The sequence below is a fragment of the Sorghum bicolor genome, chromosome 7 (genome assembly GCF_000003195.3).
Source record: "Sorghum bicolor cultivar BTx623 chromosome 7, Sorghum_bicolor_NCBIv3, whole genome shotgun sequence".
Lineage (NCBI taxonomy): Eukaryota > Viridiplantae > Streptophyta > Magnoliopsida > Poales > Poaceae > Sorghum > Sorghum bicolor.
Window position 1 is genome coordinate 3,750,594 of NC_012876.2, and position 12,933 is coordinate 3,763,526.

Here is a 12,933-nt window from a genome sequence, read left to right on the forward strand (position 1 = left end):
TAGATTTGATTTTTTTTTTTGAATTTTAACATTGTAGCACTTTTATTTTCATTTAACAAACATTGTCTAATTATGAAATAACTAGAATTAAAAGATTCATCTCGCGATTTACAGACAAAATATACAATTAGTTTTTGTCGCAAGATTCGATATGATGGAGAATCTTGAAAAGTTTTTTGTTTTTTGGTGAACTAAACAAGGCCTTCATAGTATTATTATTTTATTGTGTGTTCCATGTATTGTTATATAAAAAGTTTAGTTATTCCGTAGTATTAAGGATGGGGATAGCCCTTCAAATAGATATACGCGGTTCTACAAAATAAACTAAATATATAATTTCTTCTCTCATTTTTTATTTAATTTATTAAGTCATACTAAAAAGAACTGCGGGTACCCGTTTGGAGCACAGCATCATCTATATCTTTACATAGTAACGCACCGACACGCTCCCTAATAGAAAATAATGGGCTTAGTCGTGGCTGGGCTTTAATGGGCTTAGGCCTTGTTTAGTTTCCAAAATTTTTCAAGATTCCCCGTCACATCAAATCTTGCGGTACATGCATGAAGTATTAAATATAGGCCCTGTTTGGTTCCCCTTGCTAAATTTTAGCTAGCTAAACTTTAGTCACTTTAGTAGCTAAAGTTCCAAACACATTGACTAAAAGGAGCTAAAATAGTTTAGTTTCATTAGTCACCCAAGAGTAGCTAAAATAATTTTAGCTAGCTAAAATTTAGCAAGAGGAACCAAACGGGGCCATAAATGAAAACAAAAACTAATTACACAGTTTGTCTGTAAATCACGAGATGAATCTTTTAAGCCTAATTACTCTATAATTGGATAATGTTTGTCAAATAAAAACGAAAGTGCTACGGTAGCCAAAACCAAAAAATTTCGCGAACTGAACGAGGCCTTAGTCGTGGGCTGCGCTTTAATGGGCCATAACTGGGCCCTTTTAATGGGAACGTAATAAGCGTAGGAAATGGGCCAAATGGCCCGAGTTGAAGGGAGGAGAGAGCAAAGCGAGCAGCAGCACGGAGTCCAAAATCCACCACGATGAGCGGCGGCGGACGGAAGGCGGCGACCCCCGGCGGCGAGGAGGCGGAGGTGGAGGCGCTGATCCGGGCGGCGCAGGACGCGGTGCTGCTGAAGCTCCAGGCGAACTCCCACCTCGTCTCCTCGACCCCCGCCGCGTCGGCCTCCAGCACTCCTCCTTCGCTCGACGCGGCGGCGCTCGATCCGCTGGACAGCGATCTCGCCCGGCGCTTCGACGCGCTCAAGTCCCGCGCCGCGGCGCCGAAGCCGACGCCGGCCGGAGCCGGAGCGGGAGCTGCTGTTGGCGGGATGGATGAGCTGGAGGCGCGGTTCGCTGCGCTGAAGGGGGCGGCGGCGGGGCCGGAGAAGGAAACGAGGGTGAGGCTGGAGGATCTGGGAGGGGAGTCGTCGGAGGATGAGGCGGACGAGGTGGACAAGGTGATGCGCTGGGCGATGGACGCCGCGCGGCTTGACGTCGCTGCGGCGGGCACCGCCGGCGGCAAGGCGAAGAAGCGCGCTGACGATGAGGAGGAAGAGAAGGATGAGAAGAGCAGCGTGAGTAGCGAGGACGAGGAGGAGGACGAGGAGGAGAGATTGCGGTTGGAGATGGCGAGGAAGAAGGAGATGGCCAAAACCAAATCCAAGAACAAGTGGTTCTTCTTGTGATTTTTCCTACTACTCATCGTCATTTGTAAACTTCATATCTATTTCAATTTAAAGATTTATCATATGCGGTTCCCCCAGCAGACAACTATCTAATATTTCGTCTGAACTGGATGTGTACACGACACTTCCAAGAATGCAACATGCAAATCAAGGATCGAGAAAGCAATATGCAAATGAAGGATAGAATGCAATGTACTACAAATGAAGAATCGATGAAAGCCGTGTTTATTTTCTTTTTTCTATATTGATGAAAAATGCATACCAATTCCTATGCCCACTTTGGATCGTGGGGGAAAAGTACATAGGATTCAAACATTCCTATGTGATATGTCCACTTTGGATAGTGGGGAAAACATAGGATTCCCAAAATTTAAGGATCAGGTAAATCCAGTCTTAAGAATTGGGTAAACATAGGATTCCATCCTTGTCCCAATATCCATGAATCGCTATATCCCATCCAACTTTGTTCTCGAACCCAACACACCCTATTCTTAGAGCGTCTACAATGGTGTTCAAATCGCTAGCTATTCGATCTCATTCGATCTCTAGGAAGAATGTTATTGGCTCTTAATGGCAATTTGCAAATAGCTAACTTAGAAAGTCGCTAGCTATTAGAAAGTCGCTAGCTATTGTGGAGAGTATTGTGAAAGAGTTATTTCTAGAAGATCGTGCTCGATTAGCTATTTATGAGTCGCTAGCTATTTGATCTCTCTCCTCGATAGCCAATGAGAGTGCTACTTTTTCATTATTTTTATACGTCATCTCGCTAGCTATTTGTAAAGTGTTATTGAGAGCCAATAGAATTCTTCCTAGCTAGCTATTTGATAACCATTGCGGATGATCTTATGGATTTTATTAAGGATTCGTTAAACAAAGTATCCCCATTCTTATGTAGTTGGTTACTGCTAGTGTTCGGATGAATTGCTTACATATACAAGAAAAACAGAAAATTTTCCTTGCATTCTATTCCACAAGAAAAAGAATCCACTCAAACCTCAATGAGCCGTGTTTTTTCATTTTTTAGACTTGCATATGCATTCATATCCTATTCGGTTATTCTTGTGTTTTTCCTACTAGTGCATTTTTTTCAATCCCGTGTTCCAAGAGGGTAAGTAGAGCAAAACTTTAGGTAAACCTGAGTATGAAAACAGGAAAAGATGTCAACATACAAGTCTGGCTAATATTTGGAGCACAAGTGAGCATCTCATTATCACAGTATCTGGGATCTGGCATATTGCCAACACATGAGTTCACTCAGGTAGTTAATGCCAATACAACTCTAAATAAACCACAATGACATGCCTAATTAATTACATGTACTAATAAAAAAAACTAATTACATAACTCGCCTGAAAACTGCGAGACAAATTTATTAAGCCTAATTAATTCATCATTAGCACATGTAGGTTACTGTAAACTTAAGGCTAATCATGAACTAACTAGGTTTAAAAGATTCGTCTCGTGATTTCTAACAAAACTGTGTAATTAGTTTATTTTTTTATCTATATTTAATACTCTATGCATGTGTCCAAACATTCGATGTGATGGGTGAAAACTTTTTGGATGGGGAACTAAACAAGGCCTCAGTCTGGATGGATGGAGTACAATGTGTCACAGATACTCAAGGCAAGGGCCAACCATCATTCCTGCCATAACTATCTTCGCTTGCCACTGCAAAAGTTGAAAACAGCTGATTTAGAAGTCCACTCACTTGAAATTACAAGGTTCAGATTTCTTAGCTAGAATATAAAAGGTAGGATTTGTTCAACTCACGTGTTCTTTGGACTTTGGTGCATGTGATGGGGGAACAATTTTCCAGGTATGCATGTTTTACTAGCCCAGTGATTTCCTAGTGTTCTTGACGTTGATTTCCTCAGCATCATCGAGGACCAAGGTCATGTACTCATCGAATCCTGCAAGTAACAAACTATGAGCTAAGTTTCACTCAACGTAGTACAATCTGCAGGGTTTAATGAGAGCAAAATCATATCGAGGTATGAGTTGCCCTACCGAACAGTATGTGATTACCCCTTTTCCTAACAGACAATATAACTGCAAAGATTATAGCCTAGAATTCAAGCTCTCTCAAAGATCAAGCATTATACTCCAAAGGAAAATATATGAACAAGAGGCTAAGCCTAAGCAATTGCAGAAACGTAGAATTTCGGGCGACAGTAGAAAATGAATTAAATTTGTGCTATAACTCTATTTAGTTTTTAAGACACTACTTATGGCATAACACGACCTAGTTAGCAATAGCAAATGAAAAAAGGAAATCTGTGCAACCCTGCAAAAAAGATATGCATGCCCAGCTGTATGGGGCCACCCATACATTAATCAGACCAGACAGTAACATAGAAGACCAAATAAATCACACAACGAACACATATAGGACAACATAAATGACTATTGAAACAGAGATAAACAAAGAAACGCATGCTAGCATACCATACACCTATCACCTAGGACAATACAAATATTTCTCTAAGAAACCCCAGGAGCACTAAACATGTCCATAAGTGATTCCTGATTGTCACTTATCACCAATCATTTGTCTCCTAGTGTTCATGAGGCAAAACAAGATACAACACATATGCAGTGCAACGCTCTATAGCCAGAAAGTGAAGCCAAGGATCCCTAAACGAAAACATTCTAAATAGCATCTTCTTGAAGCCCTCTCACTATTTGTTTATAAGCATACTGATTGGGCAAAAGGGTACCATCTTCATAAGAAAGCAACACAGCTCAACACTATTTCATAATTCATATAGGCTAGTTCTTCAGTTCCCACAACAAGGGTTAGGATTGATTCCATTTAGAGGATTGCAACTTCATGAAAAGGAATACTCAATATTGGAACACTGTTAATAAGCACTTGATTATCGGCAAAATATTGCGGCTAAGCATTCACATGGCACCAACCAATGTTGCCTACCCATGCTTTTGTTGGAACAAAATCACTCTCTAACATTCTGTTCTAAATAGGTAGTAACCCTTTGAAGACACTTACTTGAAACCAACAATTGCAAGTGCCTTAGCTTAAGAATTGCGATCTTACAAAGAGTGTGCATCACCCTCAGAACATATTAGTAGATGCTTGTGGCAAAGCATTTGGTTAATGAGTAAGGTCACATGTCATGTGATTTTAATCTACAGGGCCTTGTTCAGTTCACCCAAAAAACCAAAAACCTTAATAGACAAAAACAAAAACTAATTATACAGTTTACTTGTAAATCGCGAGATAATTTTTTGAGCCTAGTTAGTCCATGATTGGACAATAATTGCCAAATAAAAACGAAAGTGCTACGGTAGCCAAACCGATAAACAAGGCCAATTGTAAACCCTGAGAGTTACTAGTCGCTAGCAGAGTGTCAGGGGGTGTTTAGTCCCCTTTCATCCAAAAAAAATTAGGTTTTGGTCTGTCATTTTTACATAATGAAATTAAACATTATACAATTTTTTTGGTAAAAATGTGAGTATTCTGCATTTTAGATTTCGGTCTGCAAAAAAGAAAAGAAAAAGAGCCTCAAGAGACCATAATGCTGCGAATTGAACACAAGCCTGGAAATTTTGGCATTTTTGCATTTCATCGTTTTAAATTTTGCCATTTGAACAAGAATCAGGCCAAGAAACACACGACGATGCGGCCTCAATCCGGAGATCCTTCTGCTCGAACAGCCAAATCTAGATGCACGCTTTCTGCCAGAAACCAAATTTCAAAAACCAAAACAATTTACAAACCCTGACCGACGCACCGCAAAAAATACGCAGATATGAGCACATAACCCAGAAACAGAAACGAAATTTTGCAATCCACTTACGCTCTGGAGGAACCTGAAGATGAGGTTCTGCCGCCGACGATTAGGAACAGCACGACGATACGAAAATCAGAAGAGCAGACGAGCGCGGAGCGGAAGGCGGCGGAGAGGTAGCATACGATGGGCTGGGTCATGACACGCTGGACCTTGGCGGCGGACGCCATGGCTGCAGCGGCGGCGGCGGCGGCGGCCGGCGGGAGCCATGCTTTGCCTTCGCCGCCGTCGGATCGAGCCAACGGCTGAGATTGAAGGGCCTGAATAGGCTGCAAGCTGGGATGGGCCGTAAGAATTTAGATGGGCCCCGGACGAGGAGACGAATGGGCCGGGAACTCCCCACTGCGAGATGATTTTACAACTTTCTAGTAATTTGTACGTACAAGGGAGTACAATCTAGTCTTAAAAAAAATCTTTTTTGCTGTTTTGCATGAAATTCTTTTCGTTGAAACACTGGATTATCCTCTGTGTAAAATTTAATCTGGATTCGCTTAGTTGTGTTCTGTTCGGACAACCATTTGATTATTTCAGCCAAAATTTGTCGTTTGCTAAGGCATGCATGGTATGCAATCACTTGACATGTTTGAATATTTTTTTACCGACCTATATTATGAAATAATTATAGGTCTTACACTACTGCAAAAGATCTTTTCTGAGGCATTTTGAATTGGGTCTCGAAGGCGGGCAAAAATTTCAACTCACGGTAAAAAAAAACCGTCTCGCAAAATCGATTTATGGAGGTAGTTAAAAAGCAACCACATCCTTAAATCTATTAACTAAGGTGGGCCATATAGGAGGTTCGCCTCAAAAAATATATCCATTTTCGGAGACGGACTCCCATCCACTCAACTCCTCTCTCACCACTAAACTTGGTAGCACCACTCGCGACGTCACGAGTCGTGCGACCCCTCTATCTCACACTCACCAGCCTCTCTCACTCCCCGGCGAGCAGGAGGCCGTGACCATGGCTTCTAGGAGCAGGCAGCGGTGGCTCCGAAAGCCGCAACATCGGAGGCCGCAACCCTCGGCGAGCAAGAGGCGGCGACCCCTAGCGACCAAGAGCACCAGCGGCCCCCTATTCCAGCGTGCTCCAGCAGTAGTCATGGTGAGTAGGAGCAGCAGTAGTCATGGCTCTTGCACTTGTCCCTCTCCAGTGGATCTCGACGGTGGTGCTGCCCTTGGTCCCCTCTTCCCTCTCCACCGGAGGTGGTGTGCCCTGGCGGATCGGATATCCGACCTGCATCTCCGGTGAGGACATAGTCGATTCGGCCATCTCCGGTGCCGATGAAGCAAATCTGGCGTGGGCACAACCAGAACTGGTTACATGTGGGCACATCCTGGTTGTCGGGGAGCACGCGGGGCGGTGGTGGCGGCGTGAGGCCCAGATCTAGACCTGGTTAGGGCTAGGCCATGGGCTTTTTTCTTTTTTATTATTTTTTATTTGATTAATCGAGGCGGGCAGCAAACCACGTCGACAAGTATACCATTTACCATGACTTTTGATCCAAGGCAGTTGCAAAAACCGTCTCAGTTAATAGCTTTTGCCCACCTTGATAAATATTATTGTAGTATTGTTAATGACAATATAAAGTCCTAATATGTTTTAAGGGAACAATAAAGTCCTAATATTACCGGAGAAGTCCATCACGACCGAGTAAATACTTGTACACTTTTTATTTATGCCATGCTCTAACTTCTGCAACCTCTATTATTGTTCATGATCTAGTGTCTCTACTACAAGACTACTGGATACAGGGGCTTTGCCGAGTGTCTCTGGCACTCGGCAAAGGTCCAAATACACTTGACAAAACCTTTGCTCAGTGCCACACTCGGCAAAACCTTTGCTAAGTGCCACACTCGGCAAAGAGCACACAACAATTTTTTAGTCGATAAAGGGGTCTTTGCTGAGTGTTTTTTATCAGAGACTCGGCAAAGGCTTTGCCGAGTGCCTGACACTCGGCAAAGATAAAAATAAAAAACCAAAAAAATAGGGAAATTTTTTTGGGAGGAGGGCTACCATCGGCCAGCGCCCGCCCACCTTTCTTTTTTGCAGCATTTTTCGCGCAAAATTTGCAATTATGCAGCAGGTGAAATTCGAGCCCATGACCTCCCTCTCATGCAGCTGGTGCAAAAATTTGTGAAAAACCTTCTTTGCCGAATTTTTTTTGACACTCAACAAAAAACCCTCTTCACCGAGTGTTTTTTCTGCCGAGTGTTTTTTTTGCTCTCGGCAAAGAGCTTGTTTGTCGAGTGCCAAAAAAACACTCGGCAAAGAGCTGGATTCTAGTAGTGTGATAGTTGACGCCCTAGCTAGGGCATTCCATGGCAGAACGTGATAGGTCACCGGTGAGTTGGTGTGACACATTCTTCGCTGTTTCTAGTCCTTTGGCCCGATTGAAAGCCTGGCTTCATGTCAACAGAAGAATATGTCCTGATAATAATACCAGGGGATATGATGCTTCCATAACCACCATGCAACCAATGCAACACGAACTAATGAATTAATTAAAAACCTTTGCAATGTTGCCTAGGAGGACACCACAGTGCACGCACCTGCGGGGGAGGCAGATGCTACCGTGCACATAGTCAACAAATGATCTTATAGCTAGCTAGTTGTTGCTGCGACCTTGATAAAATGGAGAATCATCAGATAAGAAACATCTATCCCTTCCGCGGTAACTTATTCACACAGTTGGTTGGGGTATTAAAATTTAATAGGTATTATAGTATTTTTGCTTTATTTGATAATTAGTGTCCAATCATAAATTAATTGGGCTCAAAAGATTCGTCTCACAAATTATTCTCTAGCTGTATTTTTAGTTTCATAAATAGCCTATATTTAGTACTCCATGCATATGTCCAAACATTCAATGTGATGATCGATAAAAAATAAGAAGGAACCTTACCAATTACCACATGGAAATCTCAGCTTCGAGAGTATCTTAAATTTTTATATAGCGATATCATGAGATGTTTGCATGGTAATTCTTGACTTTTGCAAAGAAATGTTACACTCCATCAAACAGCCGCCAGTAAAGATAAAAAATCTACCGCTAGTAGAATGATTTCTGTACTAGTAACTTTTAATTTTAGCAGTAGCCAACAGTCGACATACCCACTTCAAATTGGATTGGCGGCCTCCTTCTGAAGAATGGGCTAGAGCTATGTCCAAAAGATTACCACCGGAAATAACAATAACTTTTTTTTTCTCAAAAACTACACCATTTCTTGGTCAATCATATAGACCAAAATATTGCACTTGCACCTACTAGAATTTGGGACCACAATTTTAGTTCAACTTGTTGTAACCCCACGTGGAAAACATTAGTCATATTCATTTGGAGGTGGTAATAAGCTAACAAATGGTACCTAAAAAATCTCCAAATAAAATGTGCTACATGACACTCAAAAACAAATGTTATTAGATGGTTTTGTTGTCTTACAAAAACACACCTCTCGTCACCCCCTCCAATTTGCCTCAATATAGGGAAGTTTGTATGTCTAAGGTAAACATTAGGTGAAAGACTGAGGCCCCCCTTAGTTGGGCTTTTCCAACCTCTTTTGTTTTTGCAAAAGCCAAAAGCCAACCAAAGGACCCAAAAGTCGTATTGCTTTTTGTCAAAATACAGCTTTCACTACGATACAAGTCCAAAAGCACCTCTCACCCTGTTTTCAGTTGTTTTTGGGCAAAAAGTTTACATATCTTCCACTGATTACATACGTACCGGCTAGTTCTTCCCCTATTCTTTCGAGTCCGTGACTTCTTCTTCTTTGCAATCACGATTTCCAACCATCCGGGACGCGCCTAGCGACCTTGCCGATGTTGTGCCTAGTAACCTTGCTGGCTCTCCATGACCTCACCGGTGCCGCGCCCAGCGACCTCACTGACTCCCAGCAGCCTTGTCGATGTCGTGTCGCCTAGCGACCTAGGCCAACCCTGTTGGGGGGCATGGCTAGCCTTGGTGGGCTGCATGAGGTTTGGCTCATCCTCTCCCAGCCGATGCTCTACACACGCACTCATCAAACATGACCCCCGATGGCTGACTCCCGAGCGCGACTATCTTCCTCAAGTCCAGTGAAGGCGCTCTTCATTGGTGGCGCGCGAGCGCGACCCCTGATGGCCTGCATCTCCTAGATCCGGTTGCACTCTTGCCTACTTGACCCCCAACACAGGTGAACCATCCCCTCCCTCCTCTAGCCAACTGGCGGCATTGGATGCGCGGGCGTGGCATCGGCGGAGCCCCATGGTCACATCTCGCATGGACATTGCTCCCCTCCCGACCAACCACCGCGTGAGCTCCCCGTTTGGCTCCAGCGGGCGTTCTCCTTGTCTGGTTGCATGGAGGTCCTGCTCCTTCATGAGAAGGAAGAAGAGGTGGCTGATGAGCGGGTCCGCTTGTCAATGAGAGAGGGAGAGAGTTGAGTAGGGAGGGTTGTGATGACCCATGGGTCCACTCAATACCTTTTGAAAAGCCACGACTGCTCTAACCAAATGGCCTTCTACTTCGCCCAAAATCACTTTTCCATAGCTATCTTTCTAAAAGCCACATCCCACAGCTACTTTTTCAAAAGCCATAGCCCAATCGAACAAAGGCTTGAAGGCACATATATAGCACACAAGCTAAGCTAAACAAGACAATTAAGTAATTTGATTGTCTTTATATAATGTCGCCCTTTTCTCTCCATCACGCATATAAAAGCTTGGCGATTTTCAATTCTCTTTCTTAGAAATCTGCAACTGCACCTGTAGCTAGGCAGTATTTCCTTCGTTCTAAAATAAGTGTCGTTCTTGTTTCCCGAGGAATCAAATATTGTTAACTTTGACCAAATATGCACAAGGAAAAATTATAGTATATAATTTTTTTTGAATAGACTGGAGGGGTTTGCACCCCTGCAGGAAGGCTTTATTAAAGAAAGACAAGACAAAGTTCAGGGGTTACAGAAAGATTTACAAGACAGCACCAAGCACCAAGTATTGCGCTTAATTAGGAAACGAAAAAGGAAACAAAGAAGAGCAGTATAGAAACTGCCCAAAACGAAGCTAAGTAAGGTTTGTAGTCCATTGATCAATCAAAGGTGAGTAGGCCCGTTTCGCCCTTAGAAGCAAAAGACGAAACTCCTCCCTGAAGTTGAGCTTTGCCAAGGCTATAGAAGGTTGGATTTGCCTGAAGATAAAGTCATTTCTGGATTTCCAAATTGTCCAAGACATTAGAATGATAACCTCCATGAAAAAAGGCACTCCGAGTTGTGATTTGAAACTTTGAAGAATTTGAAACGGATCAAGCTCCAGGTCCACATCCACGTTCACTGTCGCCCAACACTGACGAGCAAACTGGCATTCTAGCAGTAAATGTGATAGGGATTCTTCAGTTGAGGTATTGCAGAGAACACAAGTGAAATCTGGAAGTTGCATTCTCTTTCTTTTCAAAAGCTCTCTTGTGCTAATTCTGTCCTTAAGCACCAGCCAGAAGAAAACTTTATGTTTACTTTGACATGAAGAAGCCCAAACCCATTTGTATACCTGATGTGTCACCTGATGGCCATTAAGGTGTCTGTAGGCCCGTTGTACTGAAAATTTGCTACTGTTCCATAAGTATGACCAAGAGTCTGGCTCTCCATTTAAACGTAGCTGCTGAACCTCTTGCCATAACTGAATCATCTGTTGATGTGCTTGTTGTGATAGAGGTAACTGAAATAAAGAATGAAATGGTTCTGAAGCATGCCCCTCTGCCAGTGTAAGATGTTTGTTATTTGCAAATGAAGCCAATTCAGGAAATTTGTTAGACATAATTTCTTCTCCCCATAGGTCCTCCCAAAGTAGGCAAGTGTTGCCCGAGTTTGGACGCACTCTTGCCATCCCTTTAAATTTAGTCAGCAGCTTTAGAATTCCTCTCCACCAAAAGGATCCTTTCTTTTGAGTGCTAGGTAGTTTCCCATCACTGTAATACCTCTCCCAGACCAGATGCACCCATGGAATATTTTCTTTATTGAAAAACTTGTGGAGGTGCTTGATTAGCAGAGCTTCATTTTGGGTTTTAATGTTTAGGATTCCCAATCCTCCCTGGTCCTTTTCTTTGCATGCTAGTTTCCAAGCAGCTTTCGGTTTTTGCCTTGCATTTATATCAGATCCTCTCCACAGACAAAGCTTTCTAAGGTCCTCCCAAAGCAAGTGTCAGTATGGTTTTCTTGCCGGTCAAACTTTCTTAAATTTATTTAGAGTATTTTTATAAACTTAATTAAATTTAAGAAAGTTTGACCGGCAAGAAAACCATACTGACACTTGCTTTCGGAGGACCGAGTTATTATGGAATCGAAAAGGACTATATATACGCGTAGACGCTGGCTGCCCTCTCTCTGTGTCGTGTTCTTGGACTGCATTGAAACTCCGACAGAGATTGAGATGTACTCCTACGTAATACGCCTAGAAGGTGATACAACTAGTACATGATATCATCACCAATGCATGATGCGCATCAAAGACCTTATTAGATTCTTGCTAGCTGCCGGGGTCCATGGTAGCCACTGAAAAGTGTGAATATGGTGTGGTCGACTGGTCGCGGTATTAAGCCCCACTAATAAGCGATATTCTTGCTTGCAAAAACAGGGAATTATCAGTAAGCTGTTCACCTACAGGGCCTCGCTGTACGAGAGTGTGTCCTTCCTCACTCTCTCTGCTTGCGTGGGAGATGAAGCTAGCTGTAGCTAGCCCATGCATGCATCACGAGCTAGAATTTGGGGCACAGATGGATTATTGGTCCATCCATCGATCATTGATTTCATGATGATGTTTGTGTCCTCCAAACGAGAAAGGAATTATCTGAATGATTAGGGTTTCTGGTTAGCTTATTAGCATGCTGTAGAGGAACAACACATTGCCCTGATAAGGGGGTGCCCATAGGAGAGAGCCCCTAATGAATAGGAGAGATCATGCCCCTAATGAATGCTCATCGCACAGCACAGCATAGAAAGCTCTAGAGGAGAGAGAGAGAGAGAGTAGAGGACTGCACTACAAGAAAGGACGACGTCTTAACCATCTCGGACTGGTTTAGCTTAACCAACTCGATCGATCATATCGAATCTTTGCTAGAGAGTGTGTGTGACAGAGAGTAAGCAGAATGTGTTGCATTCAGATCGAGGAGCACAAATTAGGCTCCATATGAGAGAATTGGTCTGCTACAGTGTTAGGGAGACATGTGAGCAGTACTGGCTAGCCGTGTAGGCCCTTGTGCTGCCTGAGATGCTCCTTCCTCAAGCTATGTGATACTGTGATGTGCAGCTAATCATACACGTCACCATCCCTGTATTGACAAAAAGGCCCCTCCCTGATTGCTACAGTGGCTCTCTAATTCAAACAACTAGGCTACTGAGATGGGCCTCATTAACCATAATTGTAACCCACTCTGGATTTCTCCACTAACTGTG

General features: G+C 43.1%; 2 protein-coding genes across 2 annotated transcripts; one reads left to right on the forward strand and one right to left on the reverse strand.

The window, feature by feature from the left end:
• On the forward strand, nt 886–1,937 carry LOC8076564 (nucleolin). The gene has a single exon (XM_002443805.2). It carries the CDS (start codon nt 1,055–1,057, stop codon nt 1,697–1,699), a length of 645 nt encoding a protein of 214 aa, XP_002443850.1. The 5' UTR covers nt 886–1,054; the 3' UTR covers nt 1,700–1,937.
• Nucleotides 3,164–6,477, reverse strand: LOC110436999. Its single transcript, XM_021464925.1, has 5 exons — nt 6,437–6,477; nt 5,521–5,787; nt 5,337–5,398; nt 3,473–3,612; nt 3,164–3,370 (listed from the first exon to the last, which is right to left on the reverse strand). Exons 1-4 carry the CDS (start codon nt 6,475–6,477, stop codon nt 3,533–3,535), a joined length of 450 nt encoding a protein of 149 aa, XP_021320600.1. The 3' UTR covers nt 3,164–3,370; nt 3,473–3,532.

What these genes read in the sequence shown, in the direction of transcription:
- LOC8076564 (XM_002443805.2), top strand. Translation starts at nt 1,055, where the DNA reads ATGAGCGGCGGCGGACGGAAGGCGGCGACCCCCGGCGGCGAGGAGGCG.
- LOC110436999 (XM_021464925.1), bottom strand. Translation starts at nt 6,477, where the DNA reads ATGGTCACGGCCTCCTGCTCGCCGGGGAGTGAGAGAGGCTG. An exon ending in CCGGGGAGTGAGAGAGGCTG is followed by an intron (nt 5,788 to 6,436) that starts GTGAGTGTGAGA and finishes GGCCCATCCCAG; the next exon opens with CTTGCAGCCTATTCAGGCCC. An exon ending in CGGATTGAGGCCGCATCGTC is followed by an intron (nt 3,613 to 5,336) that starts GTGTGTTTCTTG and finishes TGTTACTTGCAG; the next exon opens with GATTCGATGAGTACATGACC.